At 50.3% G+C, this 20,899-nt stretch overlaps 1 protein-coding gene across 2 annotated transcripts in view; it reads right to left on the bottom strand.

The window, feature by feature from the left end:
* ARHGEF9 (Cdc42 guanine nucleotide exchange factor 9) overlaps positions 1-20,899 on the bottom strand; it is a 191,102-nt gene that overhangs the window by 38,656 nt on the left and 131,547 nt on the right. For both annotated transcript variants that reach the window (XM_041424416.1, XM_041424415.1), the window contains exons 5-8: positions 18,822-19,001; positions 10,673-10,864; positions 5,411-5,590; positions 2,760-2,992 (exon numbers count right to left, since the gene is read on the bottom strand). In XM_041424416.1, the coding sequence (XP_041280350.1) occupies positions 2,760-2,992; positions 5,411-5,590; positions 10,673-10,864; positions 18,822-19,001 (785 nt within the window). The remainder of the gene's footprint in view (positions 1-2,759; positions 2,993-5,410; positions 5,591-10,672; positions 10,865-18,821; positions 19,002-20,899) is intronic.

Genomic DNA, 20,899 nt, shown 5'->3' with positions numbered 1-20,899 from the left:
CCATAACAGAGAGGTCTGGGTGGGGAGGGACCTTAAAGCCCATCCAGCTCCACCCCCTGCCATGGGCAGGAAACCTTCCAATGTCCCAGGGTGCTCCAAGTCCCATCCAACCCCGCCTTGGACACTTCCAGGGATGGAAGGGATCGTGCTACACAATGAACAAATTCATGTGCCTCCCTTTGTGTGGGCATCTGTGTGAAGGAGTGTTGGTTGTGTCAGGCAGGAAAGGAGCAGTGCCAGGGGGACATCAGGGTGACCTGGGAAACATCCGTGAATTCTATAGGGAAACAGGGAAGTCCCTACAGCCAGGAAGGATCTGGAGAGGTGCAGGGTTTACAGACAGTCACCAATGATCTCCCAGCAGTGATGCTCATGCTCAGGAGGGAGGGAACTCCCTGGCAGAGTCTCCTCATGTAAAAGTGTTCCTGCATTCCCAACTTCAGCTCCCTTCTGCTCTGGGAATGCTCAGGATTCCAGCAAGCTGCACTTAGGACCTTCCTATGTTTAATTAATATTAAGCTGGAGTAGATCTTTAAGAGGTGAACAGATGTGGCTTTGTGAAAAATTCAAAGGAACCAGGCTGAAGACAGACAGGGAGGGAGCGAGGCAGGCTCTGAGCTCACCTCCATTCTGCCTCCATGCAGAGTGGGACGGTGCCAGCCCTTCATCTTGGGAATGCTAATTCCCTAATTCCAGGGAGAAAACCCCAGCAATGTTTTCCTGTCATGCTGTAATGAAGAAAAGGCTCAGGACTGAACTTTTTGGGCTCCCAGCCCAGGTCTGTGGCAGAGCTGGCAAAAACTTAGAAGGAAAAAACAAATGGAGCAGAGAATTTGGCCATGAGGTAATAACAGGATCCCATTAACCATGAGATGAAGGTAAATAAATGATTTGTCAATTCTATTGAGGCTGCAGTGGCCACTTCCCAGTGCTCCATCAGAATCCAAGTCTAGATCCTTGCCAAGCATCACGTGCTACCTCTGGGGAGCACGGTCTGGATTCTGGTTTCAGCATTGTCCTGACCTGGTGCAGGGAAAATCCACAGCTCTGCAGGTGTGGTGGCAGTGAAAAGGAAGGAAAAAAGAAAAAGAGGAGCATGTTCCTCTGTCACACGAAGCTCACATCCCTGCTTTCCCTGGCAATCCTGTGTTTTCCCATGTTTTGCCTCACTCCAGGGCTGGGATATGGCACCACTGTGCAGCCACGGGTTTCCTCCCTGTGCTGTCAGAGCTTCAGGGGTTACTTCTCCTAATGCAAGGTGAGCAGACCTCACGCTGCCTTCCCTTCCCAGAGCACAGAGGAACAGGAGAAATGAGTGTCCATGGCAATCCAGTGCCACAGAGCCCTCAGGCTGAGTCAGCCAAGTGCTGCTGACCACAGGAGAGCTCCCAAGGTTCCTCAGAACACGATTCTGTGTGATTCCTTACAAACATGGTGAGTTTAGAACATCCCAAAGGGAACAGGAATGTGCTCCCAAAATAACCCAACCCTGGTGTTATCACACTGCCCACATCCCCTTTGCTGTGGCTTCCAAATAACTCACAGAGGGTCATTTTAAACACCCTCCTGCTGGGAAGCCACATCTGAGCTCCCAGCCAGTGCTGTGGGTCCTCCTGTGGCTGCTGAAGGGAAAACCCACAGCCTGTGGGATCCCAGCTCTGCTTTCTGATACCCCGAGGTTCCCACAAGCCCATTCCAAGTTTGACTTGCTCTTTGGAAAAGCAGGAATTGGATCTGAAGCCAAAGGCTTGTCCAAATTGGTGATTTGGGGCATTTGGCTATCCTGAGTCACTCAGATTTGTGGGTCAGGTCGAAGCAGATCAATGCATCTCTGCTCCCACAACACTTCTGCTCTGGGCCTGGGAAAAACAAGGCATCAAACACTTGCAGAAGTTTCTGAAACATCACTGGTCTTTTCTGTTCTCACTTGCTTTAAAATGGGTTTTAGAAAAAGTAAGAAAATTGGCAGGGCAGGAACAAAACTGCTCTTACAGGGCCTGATTTTTCTTTCACCTTATTTTCACAGCAGTAAATCCCAAGTGGTATCACAGGGCACTGCTCCTGATTCCCACTGTCAGGCAGCCAGGCTGATTGTCCTCAGCAGCAGCAAAAGAGATCCTGGAATTTTTGGGAAGCAATCAAACTGCAGGTGCTCCTCTGAACGTGAACTCCATGGCAAAACCAGAGATGGGACTGGACTGAAAAGCTGAGCAGGTTTGGAGCTCTCCCCACATCAGGCTCCAGCTGCAGACCCTGGCCCTGTACTCACTGTGTGCCCAGGGTCTCCCCAGGAGCAGGGAAGGAGTCTCTCAGACCAATGAATGCTAATTAGGTAATTCTTCTAGTGTAACTAGTAGCATCAGAAAGTACATCCAAGGGTAATTAGTTCACATGTCTGATTAGAACAGAGCTGAGTGTGTCTCCATCGAGAATTGCTGCTTTGAGGAGACTGAACTGTCTGCTAACCCTTTGTCCTGCTCCTGTTTATGCAGGATGTCACAGGGACAAGAGTGGACAAAAAACCCCATGCCCTGGGGGGATGGAGCAGTGGACAGAAAACCCCAAGCCCTGGGAAGGAAGGAGCCCTGGGAAGGAAACCCCAAGCTCTGTTGGGAAGGAGCACTGGACAGAAACCCCCAACCCCTGTGTAGGAAAGGAGCCCTGGAGAGAAAACCCCAGCCCTTGGGTGGGAAGGAGCACTGGACAGAAACCCCCAGGCCCTGCTGGGAAGCAGCCCTGACCCCATGCCTGCTGAGTACCTGTGCTCCTGGGCCGTGTACTTGAGCAGCTCTGCCAGCTGCAGGGGGTACTTGCAGATCTTCTGCACGGGCGTCAGCAGGAAGCCGTCGATGGCAATGTCGATCATCTGCTGCAGCAGGCGGCACGCCTCGAAGAAGTGCTGGTACCTGCTGTCCTTCATCAGCTTGGAGAGCTCCATGCACGCATCCAGGTGGTTGTTACAGTACTCAGAATAGATCCAGAAGCCATCTTGCTGTGAGGGCAGAAGGAGGAGGACGGGTCAGGCAGAGACCCGGCTGATCAACGCCACGCCAGGGCTGGGAGGGGCAGGGTTCCATGGGATCTGTGGGGGCTGGTGGGCCAACAGGGAAAAAACCCACAGCTCTCCCCTGGAGGGACAATCCTTCAGGAGACAGCCTCATTGTTAGGGTGAGAAAAAGGCTTCTCCTTGCTGTGACATGCAGACTCAATTTATCCCACTGGCCCTGGTGTTCTGCCCTGCCCCTCAAGATCCCTATATAAACCCCTGCTTTCCCTGCCCGAGGGTCTCCTTCATCACTGAACCCTTCAAGGAAGGAGCACAATAGAGCTCTCCTTGGAACCCCACACGAAGACCCTGTCTCTCCTTCTGCATTGCCCAGGTCCCAGAAGAGCTGAAATCACCCGGCCTGGGCACAGACGTGCCTGTGCCCCACAGGTGTCTTTTGCAGGATGCTTCTTTAGGAAGGTCACAGCAGTCTGAACAATGCCCACCACAACAGGGATACTGGGAAAAGTTCCTCCTGGGAGGGTGGGGAAGCCCAGGGATGGAATTCCCAGAGAACCTGTGGCTGCCCCATCCCTGGAAGTGTTCAAGGATGAGCTTGGAGTCTCATAAATCTATAAAGGTGTCCTGCCCACAGCAGGGTCTGGAACAAAATGATCTTCCTAATCCAGCCTTCCAACCCAAACCAGTCTGGATTTCCAAGAAAGCACAGCCCAAGCAGGAGGAAGGACAGATCCTACAGTGCTCCTCCTGTTTGGAAGGGGTGCTGGGAAAGGAGGAACTGCAGAGAGGGACCTGCACTCTGACACAAGGCCGAAGTCCCTGCAGGTACAGGTGTGTTAATGTGAGCTATGCACAGAGCTGTGCTTGTTCTCAGCTTCAAATTATACAGGGAGGGTTTGAAAGGCACAACCCAGGAGAGCTCTGGCTTTTGGCAAGACAAGAGGACAACCTTGTTATTTCTAGAACTCTTTCCTGAAAGAGCCTGAAGCACCTGACAAGTCTTTGGGGGCTGGGTAAAATTCCCTTTACCAATGGGGAACCCAAGGTACTGCATGGATTTCCCCAGGAACAGAGCCCCAGTAAACACTAAAAACTAACAAAAAACCCACTTACACGTGCTCCTCCACCTTTTGAACTGGTCTAACAAGTTTTCTGGTGTCTATTTTGTTGGAATGTCCTTTTTCTACCTTCACTGACCACAGACTGTCACCTTTAACTTGGGCTTGATTCATCTGGGCCATGCAGACAAAGCAATGAAAGGGCAGAGGAAGATTTCACTGGGAAGGAGATGGGCACAGCCCAGCATCACAAATTAACTCTGAGACAGCCCAGGTCAAAGTCAGGTGTTGCAAAGCAGCCAGTTCCACCAAGCTGTGGTCAATGCCTTCTGAAAAAAGGACAGATTCTATTTAGACACGCCTGCTCAGCAATTACTTCTCAGTCCCTGAGGGTCCAAACAAGCTGCTTCTCTGGGAACAGGGATCCAGTGTCCTTCCCATCCCCACAGCTGACCCAGCCACGCACTGACAGCTCTCTCTTCCTGAAGAAAATGAGGAACAAGATGCTTCGGACACCTCTAAACAGGATCTTAAACATCCTCACCCTGCCATTTCCCAAATGGCTAAGCAGGGACAATTTATCAGGAGTTTATCAGCCAGCTCTCAGCCCCTGTCTGGTGACAGGCAAGTGTCAGATCTTCCTCCAAATCGCAGCAGCAATTCTTGCTATTGTCACTATCAATGAATTGACAGCACAGCCTCAAGTCATGACATCCGAGTTACTGATTCTCAGCAAGATTTCCTACATCTTCCCAGCGCAGAGGTGGAATGTGATGCTGCTTTTTGCAGGATCTGATAAGAACCAGCCATGTTAACACCTCATGCACCTTCTCAGAGGAAACCCCAATGAGAGACCCAGGGATGTTTAAAAGATGCTGTGAAACTCTATAGGGATGTCCTGCTGAAGTTTCAGGAATGTTTATCAGGAGTTTCCCTGACAAGCAGTGAACTGTTGCCCTGACACAGCACAGGAGCTGCAGCACCTGTGAGCTCTGATACCCTGCTCCACTCTCCCTCCAGGAAAGCCTCCAGCTCCAGGGCTGGCATTTGTTTGACATTTCCTGCCACATTTACAACACTGGCCAATTTATCAGGTCCTGCAGGAGGTGGTTTATGGGACAGTAGGATGGGCTAGGCAAAATCCTCTAGTATCTTCTCATCCACGTGACTAGATGTACTGGGGGCTATCCAACTGCATATCCAAGTTCTCCCTCCTCTGCATCTCCCAAAGCACACGGAGACCCCTGGAGCAGTCCCTGATCTGCTACCAGAAGAGGTTGCTGCCTTTGGAGTTTTCCTCTCCCTCCCCAGCCCAGGCCTGGAGGGACAGTGGCCATGGACTCACGTGTTCCAGGAAGCACGGTCCGATCTCACTCAGATGGGGGTCCTCGTTGTTGTACTGCTTCTCCAGGTCCCGCACAAACCCCATCTGAAATCTGTAGATGTCTTCAATGTTCCCAAAGATGATTTTCAGCTGCTCGTCACTGAACATGTCCCTCCTCTTCCGGCACTGCTTTAAGTAACCCTGTGAGAGTGAGAAAGAAGGATTTGCAGAGAGCAGCAACACCAGGGGACAGCCCCAAGGAGGGGTACTCAATGCTGGGTGCCTGCTCGTGCAAACCCCACTGCCCCCAACACCTCATACCCCTCTCCTACAAGCACTGCTGCTTCCCTGTCCTTCCAGTGGCACAGCTTCCACAGAAAGATGTGAAGGGCTGTTTGAGCCTGCTGTGATTTCTCCTTTCAGCCCAGTAATCAGGAGAAGGAAGCTGCTTAATACCAATATCAAGTTCTGTTTAACATCTTTATCAACCACCTGGATGAGGGGATGGAGTGCACCCCCAACAAGTCTGCAGCTGATGTGCTGGAGGGTGGAAAGGTTCTGAGCAAATCCCCTCATCCTCCCACACTTCACCTGTCAGGATGATCATCACCAAATCACAGAATTGTTAATGCTGGAAAAGATCTTTAGAATCACCAAGTCCAACCAGAATGATTTAGACTAGAAACTTTACAACGCCAAATCTCAGATGTTCCAACTGGCCTGGTCCATTTTGCAGCGTCCTGACTGGAAGGAAACAACATAGGGGTCATCAAGAGGTGCCTTTGCTTACTTTGCCTGCCTTTATTATAGAGGAAGGGGAAAAAATGAAGGGAAGAAAATGCCAGCAGCTCCAGTGGAATGGCTAAATTTGGGAACTCAGGATGCTTAGTCACACTGCCAGCTGGTGACATGCAGCTGCTGGGCCACAATGAACATTTGAACCCTGCAATGAACTGTCCTTCGGCCTCACCATGTGGTTCCTGGCAGGGAGAACTTCAAACATGAGTGAGAAATGCAACTTTGGCCGACCTGGCCTGGACCCAACCTCTGCCACGTGCAGCTCAGCTCGGAGGATGCCATCACCCTGAATTTCCTGGCTTTTTCAGCTGAGAACTTTGGGTTATGGAACACCTTCTACACTTCCTAATCTAGGTCTCTCTTCCCCCAGGAGCTCCTTGATGACTCATTTCCCTGGGTTTCCCCCTCTGATTTTCCAAGGCCATAAGAAATGGGAGCAGGCTGCTTCCCACACTGTGGGATGGTCACAGGGCAAACTGAAATCCAAACTGGGGAGAAATGACACAGAGCATCTCTCCATGCAGATTTTCCTGTTTATCTGATCTCAGGACAGCCTGGTTTCAGCTGAGAACTTTGGGTTATGGAACACCTTCTACACTTCCTAATCTAGGTCTCTCTTCCCCCAGGAGCTCCTTGATGACTCATTTCCCTGGGTTTCCCCCTCTGATTTTCCAAGGCCATAAGAAATGGGAGCAGGCTGCTTCCCACACTGTGGGATGGTCACAGGGCAAACTGAAATCCAAACTGGGGAGAAATGACACAGAGCATCTCTCCATGCAGATTTTCCTGTTTACCTGACCTCAGGACAGCCTGGGGGGGAAAAAAAAAACAAAAAAAACCAAAAAAAAACCAAAAAAACCCAACCAAAAAAACCCAAAAAACAAACAAACAAACAAAAAAACAAACAAACAAAAAAAAACCACACACACACAAAAAAAAAAAAAACCAAAAAACCCAAACCAAACCAAAACAAAACAAAAAAAAAAACAACAAAAAAACAAAAAAAAAAAACCAAAAAAAAACCCAAAAAAAAAAACCAAAAACAAGGAAAAGGCCAGGAAAAAGCCAATGAAAAAGTGAGGAAAAAGCCCTCCCTGTGCCCATGGGGCAGTGTCCCCTCACTGTGCTTTGTGACATCCCTCCCCTCCCGAACACAGGAATGTGTCCCAGCCCCAGGACTGCCATTGGCTGTGATTCCCATCCTCACTATTCCCACCCTCCCTGTGCTGCTTCATCATTTCTCTGGAATCACGTGTCTGGAGGAGCTGAAGCAGCACATTTCTGTGCAGGCACCTCTGAAAGCACAGAGAGAATAAAGGAATGCGAGGAGTTCCCAAGCCTCATCCTCTCTGTGCGTTTGAAGGTGGTTTCCAGCACAAGGCAGGAAAAGGAGACTGAAGATTCATCCATAACACGCAGCAGAGGAGGCTGCTGCAGAGTTTTTCCAGTAAATTTACTTCTGTTACATAAAACAATGTCATCTTCCTTCTGCTCATCCCGTCAGGTTTGCTCAGAGAAGGGATAGCTGACTGATGAGCAGATGTTGGAGAGTGTTTTGCTCAATGAATACCTAAAAATAGCTGCCAAACTGTCTTTAAAGTACTTTTCCATGTAGTCCCTGAACAATGGGCAGGATTTGCAGGAGGTTAAGTGCTAAGTTTTCTTCACCCCACAGGGGGCTTAGAGACAGCCAGGAGAGGTGGTCCATCCATCCATCCATCCATCCATCCATCCATCCATCCATCCATTATCCATCCATCCATCCATCCATCCATCCAGCCTTCTTGTCTGGCTGACATCAGGGTGAAGGAGAGAAGAAGGTGGCTGCAGGCTGGAATTTCAAAGGCAGCTGTGAGGATATTCCAGACTTTTTCCTCCCTGAGCCAGTTGGGCTGTCCCAGTCCCTGGTACCATGCCCAAACCAGTGCTCCCTGTGCAGGGAGGGAGGTGCTGCAGGGCACACAGCCAGAACCAGCACAAGAGCAAAGCTCAGACTGTTTGAACTGGAAAGGCAAACCAGAGCCAGAGCTGGTCACAGGCAGCCAGGACTGGCATACTGGTCCACAGCAAGCCATGGGAGCAGTGGGGCTTTGCTGTGGTGAGGAATTCCCTCCAATCCAGCTGCTTCCCACAGGCCTTGGCTGGCACGGGGGATTTTCATCCTGGTGCTGGCCAGCTCCTGAGCTCCCTGCCTGGCCAGACTCGTGCCATGGGTATTGGGAGTAGTAGCAGGGTGTGCAATGACACACGAGCAAGGAGTGGAAATACATCGTGAAGCAGAAGGGAGCAATGGGGAGCACCACTATCCAGGAATGACCTCCCATCCTCAGGTGCCTCCCTGGTGTCAGGACTTGTTATTCACTGCAGCTCAGAAAAAATAACCACACACTGCTAAACTCAGCACTAAACCAGGCTCAGCCCAGCCACAGCTGCTCTGCCATCCCCTCTCACACCTCACATCCTTTGTCCTTCTGAGCACCCTAAAATATAGAGCCCAGGGAAGAGGGGAATGAGCCACTGTCAGAGCAGCTCATCCCGGGCTGTCTGCTCATGCTGTGGCACAAACAACAACCCTGCCCACCCCACCAGGGGAATGGGGAGCCCAGTCCAGCCCAGCTCTCCCAGTCAGTCCAGCCCAGCTCTCCCAGTCAGTCCAGCCCAGCTCTCCCAGTTCAGCCCAGTTCTCCCAGTCAGTCCAGCCCAGCTCTCCCAGTTCAGCCCAGTTCTCCCAGTCAGTCCAGCCCAGCTCTCCCAGTCAGTCCAGCCCAGTTCAGCCCAGCTCTCCCAGTCCAGCCCCAGCTCTCCCAGTCCAGCCCCAGCTCTCCCAGTCAGTCTAGCCCATTTCTCCCAGTCTAGCCCAGGCTCTCCCAGTCAGTCCAGCCCAGCTCTCCCAGTTCAGCCCCACTCACATCCCACTGTGCCAGCCCCCCCAGCAAAGGGATTGCTGGGATTAAACTGAGCATAATGAGCCTCTCTCCAGCAAGGCACAGCCCATCATTGCACAGATGAGAATGCCCATTTCAGTCCTCCTCCCTGCTTAGCTGAATCATTTCCTAGTGCTCTACCTGCAGGTAAGATTTATCCCCTCAAACCCAGCCTGCATCACACAGAGCAAAGAGAGAGCTTTCTGGATCTCTCCTGTCTGGGATACATCATTAAGGGCAGTAAATCAGTGTTCCCTCACTGCAGCTGAACCTGCCTGCACCTCCTGAGTATCCCAATTGGCAGAAACATGGTGACATGGCTGGAGATGTAAGTTAAGGTTTATTTTCGACTGAAAAGAAAGGAAAAGAAACAACATGTGGAGAAGTGTCTGCAGTCTTCCCTTCTCCAATGCAAAGCTCTCTGACCAAAATAGCACATTGAAATTAAGCTCATTTGTTTCCAAATTGAAATCCCAAGGCTCTTCCATATTTGAAAACTGTCATAGATGCTTTTTGGATGACTGCTCTGCCTTGCTGGGAGAAAAGCAGCAAGGATGAAGGGAGGAAGACATTACTCTAAGCACAGTTCCCAAGGGACTTCAACACACTGACTGGGCACAGGCTCACTAAATACTAAACATTGCGAGGGATGAGCTGAAAGCCATCCCCAGACTTTGATTCAGGGCTAACAAACTTCTGCCTCCCAGTGATAAGGACATCTCTACACACAGTGCCCAACCTCTCTGGCACAGCCACGTGCTCCCCTTCCCAGCACCACAGGCTCTGCACTTTGGGCTCAGCTCAGGGCACTAATCCTGAACTTAGGGGGTTGCAGAGGTTAATTGTAACCTAATGAACAAGAACCAAGTTGGGAATTTGTGGGGTCAGTCACTAAAGTCCATTGCTTTCTGGGTCCCTTCTTCATTTCCCAGGGTGGAAACGTTTTGCCCTCAGTCTCCCCACAAAAAAGGTAAACGGGGGCCATCCTGAGCCAGGGAAAATTGTGAACCCGACATGAAAGGCACAGATGACATGGGTAACTGATTGGTTTAATTACAACCTAATTTCCTCAATCACAAGTTCAAAAGTAGATGGCATTGGTTTTTAATTAAGAGGGCTGCTTGAAGGATCTCAACCTCATCATGTTTTAGTCAAAGAGCTATGGAATAAAGGTCAGGAAATTGCACTTTTGGTTAATACAAACTAAAGGAATTATCAGATCCAGCAGGAAATTCTCAGAACTGTCAATACATATTGACAGATGCTGCTCCTCCATTAGACACAGGCCTCACACACTTCAGCCTGTTCCCAAATCACCCAGGGACAAACTCAGGCTCAACCCTTGCCAGTCCCCCACCATGGGCAGGTGTGCCAGCCCCAGGTACCCCACAGATGTCCTGAGGTGTTTGATGTAGCTGGGACAGAGACAGGCCAGCCCCCAGGTGAGCCAGCCCCAGGTACCTCACAGACGTCCTTGAGGTGTTTGATGCAGTAGGAACAGAGCCAGGCCAGCCCCCATGTCCTGCTCCCAGCCCCCATGTCCTGCTCCCAGCCCAGGTACCTCACAGATGTCCTTGAGGTGTTTGATGTAGTGGCGCTCGGTGCTCATGATCTCGTTGATGACGTTGGCTCTCATCTGGTCGCGGTTCTGCACGGTCCTGCCCAGGCACAGGCAGTCGGCGCTGGGGTCCAGGTGGCCGTTCTGCACCTCGCTGGTTCCCTCCTCCACGCCATCCTCCTGGTTCACCCATAGCTGCAGGACAGAGGCACGGCACAGGGATTATTCCAGCACAGATCAGCGGGCTGGCTCAGGGCTGCACGGCTCTGGGAGATGTTGGATCCTCCCTTCCTTGGCCCATGGGCTGTGCACAGAGCTCCCAGCCCACAGTGCCCAGTTCCATACTGGTGCAGCCAGCCCCAAAAGCTCCCCACACACTCCCCATCTCCTGGGGATTGCCAGGGCTGGCTGCTTTGACCCCAAATGTAAAATCCCCCTGAATGAATGAATGAATGAATGCTGCCAAGAGCTCCCGACTGAGACAGACACGAGTGAGACAGGGCAGCCTGAGGAAAACTGCAGTGCTGGTGGCAAGCACACTGTCCCAGCTCCTGCCACCCCCAGCTGGGGTCCCTCTGAACACAAGATCCTCTGTGAGCAGGGGTAAGCCCTTCCCCGGGGACTGATTCCAGGCGGAGATGTGGCTGGTTCAGAGATCTCTGAAGTGCACATCAGCTCTGGGCTGTTTTTCTGGAGCTCTGTAACCTGACAGGCCAGGGGTCTGAAGGAGCCCTGATTCCATTTCTCAGCAGCTTTCCTCATCAGCTCACAGGGACAGCCTTCCTGGCTCAGGCAAATCCCACATCTCAGCACTGGGATCCCCAAACCATGGCATCCCCAAAGCACAAAGAATGGACACCCCTGAGCAAGTCCCCTAAACCTGGGGGCTGAGGGCAGCTTTGGACAGGTGCACTGGGCATTGAAAATTACCAAAAGCGGTGAAAAAGTGCGCTCTCAGCACACTGAAGCTTCCTTCCAATATCAAATAAAAAACATCCACAGAAATTGCAAATTCCTCCTCTCCCCTGTGTGTCTGAACCAGCCTGTGCTCTGCACACACCAGACGGATCAAGGGCTCCTTCTGTTACCTTTTCCCACAAAACCTGCTTAAAATAACTCTGATTGACTCAAACTGGGCTAGAGGTAGTTTGTAAACAAACATTAAATAAAGCTTAGAGCTGACAGAAATACCCCTGTCTTTCACAGACCACCTCAGCTGTGATGGAAATGAAGCAGCTTCTCTCCTCAGTGTTTGAAGTCCCCAAATCCTGGGGACTTTCAAACTAAAAATAGATTTTCCTGTGAGCAGTGGAACTGTCCACACACAGAGTACAAGCAAACCAGGCAGCATCATTAACCTGATCTTCAGGCTTCCTTTCAATGTTAATAGTGTTTCCTGCTTCCCCATTATTCAGTTTAAACTGGGCTTTGCACAGATTGTAAAGGGCAGCGTTCCTGTAAATTAGGAAAGTAAAAAACCTCCAAACCTGCCCCTGCTCCCTCCCTGCATTCCCAACCAGCAGCTGTTCTGCTAAATCACCTCTCGCAGCTCCCACGTTCTGCCCTCCCACAGGGAGTTGTAAAGGCCAAGAAAAAAAACAAAAAACAAAAAACAAAAAACCCCCAAAAAAACACCAAAAAACCCACACCCATCTCTTCTTTAGCAGAATGTTAATGATGCTGCAAATCTGGGGGATCAAAAAGAGGTTTTGTAGGATTTCTATCAGCACCAGGAAGCCTGGCTGAGCCCTGGGTCACTGTGAGGGAAAATAGGGAGCTGGTGATCCAACCCCACCAAATACAGTGGGATCCAGCATGGAAAACCTCTCCTGGCACACTGAAACAAATGTCTCTTGTTCAGAAAAACAACCCAAAAGCTGGCTAGAAAAGTCTCTCTTTCAGCAAACCCACCCTCCTCTGGAACAGGTCTGGGGTCCACTGAGGCAGAGCAACGCCCCATGAACACGAGCAGTGGTTTATGTGAAAAATAAATAATGAATAAATTAAAATTAAATAAATAAATAAAAGAAGTGCTGCTGCTGAGCAATGTCCATGTTGGGGTAAAGGGACCTCGGGGCCAACTACTGACACCAATGCCACCAATTTCAGTGCTGGGAAAACCCTGAGAAGGGAAAATGGCTCCTGGGAAGGACAGAATGGCCCAGGGAGTCCTGCAAGGAACATGTCCTGGTGGCAGCTTCACTGGCATTCCAACAAACAGATGTGGAAAATCCAACAGCACCAGTGTGGGGATTAAACCCTGCTGGCTGAAGTTTAAAATAACTTCCCACCCTGCTTTTCTTCTCCTACAGAAAGGGATTTTGCAGCCTTCCCAAACCCAATGGGAACAGCCTGTTACCAAGTTTGCTGACATTCCTGCCAGTCTGACAGCAGAGCACATTTTTAAAGCTCTACCTCCTGGAGTCAGGTGATCAGGAGAAAAAATTTGATTTTCACTTGAAAAAAAGCCAGAAAGATCTAATCATTACAAGGCATGTGTGTGTAAGCCTGAGTCATGAATCCTAAAGGCTTTGAACTGCAAGGCAGATAGCAAACTTACAAACTTCCATGATTCCTCAAATTCAGGCTGCCTTTTGTGCACAGCAGGAACACTCCCTCCTTCCTCATCTGCGAATCTCAGGAGTCCTGCTTTCCTGCTTAATGAAATTTTTGCTCCTTCCTGCTAGGATTCATGTTCCCAAAGGGAAAAAAATACAGTTCTAGTCTAGATGACTTCTGCCTTAAATTAAAAACAAATGCAACAATTTTATCAGCTCCAGAGGAAGCTGAAGGTGTTTCCACCCTGTGCTCTCCAGCCTCTGCTGCTGGAAGGATAAATCCCACTGTGTTGTTCAAACACTCCTGTTTCCATCTAAACCTCTGAAGTTCTCTGAAATTCCAGCAAGGATCCTTCTTCCAGGGCATCATTTGAAGTTGGGACCATGACTAATACAAACTGAGGTGCAGTGGCAGCTCTGGCACTGACCTTGGGCCAGTCCCTGCAGCTGGAGGAGGTTTGCTCACCCAAATCCAGGGATAATCATGAAAAACCTGTTGAAATATGGGCTGAAATGCATCACCATACTCTTGTTCTCACCCATGAGCAGCACTCTGGTGACACAGACCTGGGGTTGGGTTTGCACCTCCAACTCTCAGCACTGGAGAGGAGCTGGGCCATGCTGGGTCAAGGGAAGGTGGCACTTCAAGGGTTAACTGTGCCCTCTGTCCCAGTGCCACCAGCCCAGGCTGGATCCTTGTGCCTCACTGACAGTGATGGAGCTGCAGGTGACAGCGAGGTGGCACAGCCACACTGGGGAAATGCTGGCCTTGCCCAAAACTTCTGAAATGTCAAAATGAGTGATTTGGACAAAACAGCAAATGCTCCTGTTTTAACCCAGCACCTCTAACAGGGTGATCCCTCTGTTCCATACACATGGGGCACCCAAAAATACCTGAATTTCCCTCCTTCCTGTGGGGAACAGCTGAGATCACACTCCTGGAAAAAGGTCTGTCTGCTCCCCATCTCTCCAAAGGGACACAAAGGCACAGCTGCCCCTCCCTCTCAGACCAAGTATCTCCATTTTAGAAAATAAACTTCAGAACTCTTGTTTTCTCCCAGTTTCATCCCATCACTCCCAGCTCAGGAGGGGTGGCTGCCATCCCTGTGGGGATTTCTAGGGAACCATACAATAGTAAATGCAGGGTCTCATTAAACACCTCTGCAATGGAAAACATCAGGGGCTGTAAAATAAGCGCGGGGAGGGCTTCCCCCAGGCCATGAAAAACACTCAGCAAGCAAACCACCAAGCCCTGAGAGCCATTTTGAGCTCTTTGTATCAAGAATTAATTAAAGGAAATCAGTAAAAACTACTGGACATTGGGGCTTGGAGCACCCTGGGACAGTGGAAGGTGTCCCTGCCATGGCAGGGGTGGCAGTGGATGGGCTTTAAGGTCCCTCCCAGCCCAAACCAGTCTGTGATTCTCTGACATAAAATTTCTATCAATACAATTTATCAGCTTGCAGCTCTACCCAGGTGGTGCATAAAACCACCACTGACCTGCAATTATTGCAGATTTACCCTGCTCAGTGCAGGCACTGGATGGAGAGGACTTTTTCCTTCAACAGGCACCAAGGCCCGATCACCTCATCATGATCAGAAACCAAAACAAAGCACACATTTTAGCAGCCAGCTGGATGATGAACCTGCTTCCACTGGATATTCACAAGGGCAGAGCTCACTGCAGAGCCCTGCCAGGCTGAGGAAGGGCAGGTCCAGGGAAGGGCTCTGCAGGTTTGTGCCTGAAGGGGCTGTGGAGATTCCTGCCTGGTTTGCCTGACTCAAAGAAAGGCCTCAAAACTCTGGTTTTGCCCCTCCAGACCAGCCTGTCCAAGAAAGGGCACAGTGCCAGTGCGTGTGACCTTTCAGGGGACCTGTCTGGCTGTAGATGGCACAGGGAGCCCTGGGGTGCTGAAATGCTCCTTGCCTTTAGGAACCCCCAAACTCTGCAGCTCAGCCTGAGCCCAGCAGTGCTGCCCATGCTGGGCCCTACCTCCAGCACAGCTAGTGGTAAGCTGGATTTGCCACAGCAGAATCAAATCTCCTTTAGAAGGCTCTGACTGCAGCTCCATCCTCTTTCTTTGGAAATCTGATGCCCCTGGCTCTGAGGGAATGCTAATGCAAGGGCTGCAGTGAGGGAAAGCAGGTGAGTGAGGAGCTCAACAAGATACAATCAGATTTTATAGGCAAAAAGAAGCAGATGGGGCAGCAAAATGGGGAATTACACCTGCAATACAGAGCAGGCAGAGCTAAAAGCTAAACCCACCTGCCCAGCAAAGGCACGAGCTGCCAGGCACTGGGACCAGGCTCTGGGCTCAGAGTCTCCTTCTCCACAGCACCTTAAAAGCTCACTCCAATTTATCCAGCACTTCTCCTTTAGCAGCAGAAAATAAAGTGGGTCAAAGGCAGCTTTTCAGCAGGAAAATCAATCTAAAATTACAACACTTGGGGGAACCAAGGCAGTGGTGAGAGAGAACATGGAGCACTGCCACCCCTGCACTTCTCCACCCCTGCACCTTCTCCTGGAAGAGGAGACCATGAGGATTTTACAGCCCCTCCTTGCTCCTTGGCAGGACCACTTCTTCCCTTCTCCAGTCACCAGGCACTACAAGAAGCTGCAGTAAAAGCTCCTCAGCCCCAGTTTTGCTCTTTACCTTGGCTTAGTAACATAAGGAAGGGAGACTCAGCATTGCTGAGGTGAGAAGAAATATATTCTGCAAGCTCAGTCTGGTATCCAAAGAGACTAAGGAGAGCTTTACACAGGAATAAATCCCCCTCCCTGCCCAGGACAGGGGCACTCTGCCATGTCTCTGAGGAGAGATTCCATTGCACAGCATCCATAAGCTTTCCTCTTTTTATTTCTCTTGCAGTGGAAATATGTCAGAGCCCAAACATTAAGCCATTTGATTTCCTGTGTTTGGAGTGTCTCACCTGGGCTATTTTGGACCCTTGATGAGGAGCTCTGCAGTCAAACTTTGTTTTGAGGCTTGCTGTGCTTTCTGAAGGAGACCTCAAGGTACAACAATGGGTCCATGGGCAGCCCTGGACTGTTATTCTGTGCTCTAAATCCTTCCCTACCAACACTGAGACTGTTTTTCTGAGACAGTGTCAATGTGCTGGTTATGCAAAAACTCATCTGTAGCCCACAATGTACAGACAGCCCAAGGCTCTGCCATCCACAGACGGGGAAAAAGTGGCATTTCCACCACAAGAATGTGAAATCTTGTCTGAAATTCCTGCTGGTTTTTCTCAGCTGTACCTCCCAACCTGTCAGACCACTGGAAGTTGACAGGATGTTCAAAGACAACGTGCACCCTGTGGGTGTCCACTGTGCTCAGAACAGGCTAAAATACACCACAGACACCTTCACCTGTCTAAACCCAGCTTGTTGCTGGGTCATAAATTTAGTTCTGGAGTTCTTATCCACCTTTCTGACTTGGGGGTTTCGTGACCTTTCTGAGTGCAGCAGCCCCTGCTGATTCACCATTCCCTGCTGGCTCCAAATTTTACTTCTCCTACACTGTGCTTTCTCTTCCCCCCAAAAAAACATTGCTTTATCCATCCAGTTTCTCCTTGAAAGGTTCTGAGCTCCCAAACCTCTGTGGTTTTTTCTCCCCACCTTCGTTCTATCCAAGTCCCAAGCTACTAAGAGGATTAGTGCAGGTGTGAGCAGGGAGACAACAATTGCTGTGTGTGCAGGGAATTCAGGAGCCTTTTTGTTTGCCACCCCTGGCTGTCATGTAAAGGAGGCCAAGGGAATCAGCAGGTTCCTGTTTTCCTCTCCACTTGCAAATGTGAAGTTCCCTGCTATGAGATTTTGTGAGTGCCAAATGCTTTGCCAAAGGTTTTCAGATGATCTGGCTGGAGAGCAAGAAGCGTCAGACATCTCATTGCAAACTGGGTTCCCAGCCCAGTTTTGTCCTCAGAAGTGATTCAAAGGACTTTGAGAGGAACCCAACTGTGCAGTGATCTTCTCCTGCACTCCTGTTAGTACTTACAAGAGGCCTGAAGTCTGAAATCTCCTGAAATTAATCCTATTTGGCTTTATACCTGTCTGGTCTGTCTGACATCCCTCACTTGAATACTATTCATATTCTATGCAACATATTGTTCTCTTTTCCTTCTGTGCTTGCAGAAGAGAAATACAGATATAAAGAAAAGCAATTATTTTGCAAGTAAAACTAGAACCACCCAGGCTAAATCAGGCAGTTTTCTGGCATCATCTTAAAAAAACAGGGCTCAAAGTACAACAGAGAAAAACGCAGCCTGCTCATGATGTGAGTGATCATCTGCTCTTCTCGCAGTTCTTTCATTCCTTGTTTAGCTGCTTTGGAAACCTGAGGGGCAAATCTTTTCCTCCAGCCTCCCTTCAAGACCTGCAGACAAAATCGGCCAGAATTGTTGTTTTTAAATATTAATTCTCTCTAAGGCAGCAGAGCCAGGCGTTGCTCCCCTCTGGGAGGGGAAAGGGCAGGTGTCTGCTCCCTGCCTGCCGTCAACAAGTGATTCCCAGATGGAACAGCCAAGCCAGCCTCTTGCAGAGCTGATGGAAGGATTGCTGTCATTGGGATACTGGACAGAACAGACAAGAAACCTGCCTGGTCAGGCTGTTGTAACCCTCAGCACCAAGGATGAGGATCCAGGATGTGTTCCAGACATTTGTCTGAGATTCACTGATTCCACTCTCCTTTGTTCCCCAGTTTCTAAAACCATCCTCCCAGCCTTTGAAAAGAGTAGGGAGAAATGGGGAGTTCAGCTAAGACCATGATCCATGGGCTGGGGCCCCAAAGACACTGGTTCATTTGGTTTTTTGGTGTGTTTTCAAATAAACCTAACAGTGTTTTCCAGATTATTCTTCAACCTCCTGTAGACAATTTCTTTGTGACACCACACCAAAGGGCTGTTAAATCTTTTCCCCAGAACCACAAAGAAATCATCACTGGTCAGTGCACTGAGAGGTTAAACTGGCCCAGAATATTTCATTGTTTAAATTAAGCAAACAAAATGAGATTGCTCTGTTCAGCCTTTCCAGCTGCAGCCCAGAGGAGATGTGTTAGTGACACAGGTGAGACTGTTTCTGCAAAAAGGTTTTCACCTCAATCACACTTGACACAAACCCATTTTCCAGACTTGTTGCCACCATTAGCTGCAGGGTCAGACTCAAAATACCAAACACAATTTGTTATCCCAAAATACCAAACACAATTTGTATACCCAAAATACCAAACAATTTGTTATCCCAAAATACTAAAATCCCAAAATACCAAACACAATTTGTTATCCCAGGTCAGAGTAACAGCATTAACGTTTTTGGGCTGCCCAGCTCCAGTTCCAGTCAGGGATCTCTCTCTCTTGGCACTGGCCAGATCTGGGGGATACACAAGACCTGCACCAGAGGGGAACTGTGTGCTGGGGAGGCAGCAGCAAGCAGAAACCTTCTTTGCTGCCTATTTTTTGGACAGAAAACAGGCAAAGAAGTGGGAATCAGCATCAGTGAGAACAAACACTGCAAAAACTGAGCGAGAGCTTAGTTCTTGACGCCCTGAGCATGGGCAGTGATTCCTTAGGGCAGTAAAAAGCAGAAAGTCACTCACCCTCACGAAGCTGGCGGGAAACCATCCTTCCTCATCGTCGATCTGACCCCACCACCAGTCCTTGTTGGAAGCATCCAGGACCTTGATGACGTCTCCTGCTTTAAACGCCAACTCCCGGTTGGCCATGGTGACGTGATCCCATACTGCCTCAGCACTGACAATGGAACCACCACTGATCAGCTTGGGGAGAGAAAGGCACAGTCAGGGAATGCCTGCAGCCCCAGCCCCTCACATGCACAGCAGCACAGCTCGCAGCCAAACCACACCTCCATGGCAGCTCCACCCTGCCCTTCCCACTGTCCCCATCCTGCTCCCAACCGTGCCAGGCAAGCTCCAGGTGCCGTGTCCCCTGTCCCCCAGGGCCTGGCAGCTCCCCTGACATTCCACACAGGCACATCTGTCAGGGACAATTCCACTGACACACTGTGAACTTCCCAAAACCAGCAAAAACAAGTGACGGTGTCCTGCAGAGGAATCTTCACTTTGGTTGAAATGTCAGAGGTTTGGGGAAGCTTTCCATGCAGATCCAAGCAAAGTTAGTGCATGTATTTAGAAGGCTTCTTTTGAAACTGGAGTCTGCCTGTTTTAGTGCTGGTGATGTACTGACACCCCTCACTTGTGACATGCTGCTGACCTGCCCCAGGCCTGGCCTGCAGCACAGCCCAGGGCAATCCTGCAGCTCCTGGCTGTGGGGACAGGCTGCATGGAGCAGCTTGTGGACCATGGACACTGGATGAGGCCAGCCTGGCGTGTGACAGGACCTCAGGAACATCTCTGCCTGTGGAGCTCATGGAGCCTCAGAAGTGCACCAGCACAGCCCAGGTCTCCTCTGTGACAGCCATGAAACTCCTGCTCCGTGCTGGCAGGAGGGAGCATCCCAGCACTGGTGCCTTCCACACCACCAGCCATCCAGCCATGCCCAGCACACCCCCTGCCCTCTGACTGGCAGCTGTGTGTTTTTAACAGAGCAATAAATTGTGTTTATGTGTTGCCCACTGCAGGTATTCTGTGCTGAGCAAACACAGATTTTCCCCATGTGCTAATCAGTCTGTCAGAGCCATCCTGGGTTCATTAGTTCTGCCACTGAGACCCCCTGACCATGCTCTTGGGCTCCCTCCAAGTCCCAGTTTGAGCTCACAGGGATGGAGCTCAAACCTGTAGCCACTCCAGACCTTGTTGTGGCGAGGCTCTGAGAGCCACAGTGTCCCCTCAGCTGGGGAAGGAACACAAGGCACACAGACAATAACCCCTCGCTGTGGGTGTGCAAGTGTGGAAGCTCTTAATGCAAGTCTGGCATCCCCAAACCCTGGTAATCACTGCCCGCACAGGGAGAACTTGAAGGAGACCTTCCAGCACAGCTCCAGGTTCCCAGCTTCAACAGAGAACACTGAAGTCATCCAGACAATCCAGACAACAGATTAAAGGGCCTGATTTACCATTTGCCTTGGACTGGCTCTCCTTTACAAATCTGATTTTCTTGGGTTTGGGACAGCCAGGGCTGCAGTCCCGGCCCTGCAGTTGTGGAGTCAGTCACACAAAGCAGCAAGACCTACAAGGCTTAACCTGGCAGTGCCTTTCATCCTCAAAACCCAGACAGATCCAGTCAGTGGGCAGCAAAGTAAAGCTGTGCTCCTCCCACTTCTACTCTGACAAATTGTCCCTTCTAATTCAAAATCAGCTGTAGAAGAAACCTGTCCCCTTTGTGTGTCCTACAGGGGATTGTCCACATGAGCCCCACAAGGTCCTGGGACACCAGGCAGAAAACCACGGCACACAACAAGCCCTCGGGGGATGGCTGAACTCGTGGCTGAGGGCACCTCCTGCTTCACTGAGGGGTCATCCCACATCTGGGCTTTTGAGACACAGCTGGAGGGAGCACGGCACCAGAGGGTCCCACCCAAACCAGCAGCACCTACAATCAGATGATGGTGGACTCCCAGCTCACCCCAGAGCTGGGCTCAGCAAAGCAGGGGAGCCACATCTGGAGAAGTATCAATTATAGAAACCCATTTCTGATCCCAGTACAACAGCTGGATGCTCAGAGGGGTTTCAGTGCCTCCTCACAACCCTTGCTCTGC

The sequence above is a fragment of the Onychostruthus taczanowskii genome, unplaced genomic scaffold (assembly GCF_017590055.1).
Source record: "Onychostruthus taczanowskii isolate IOZ18803 unplaced genomic scaffold, ASM1759005v1 scaffold81, whole genome shotgun sequence".
NCBI lineage: Eukaryota > Metazoa > Chordata > Aves > Passeriformes > Passeridae > Onychostruthus > Onychostruthus taczanowskii.
Note: the sequence above shows the minus strand (reverse complement) of the source record. Positions and strands in the feature narration are given on the sequence as shown.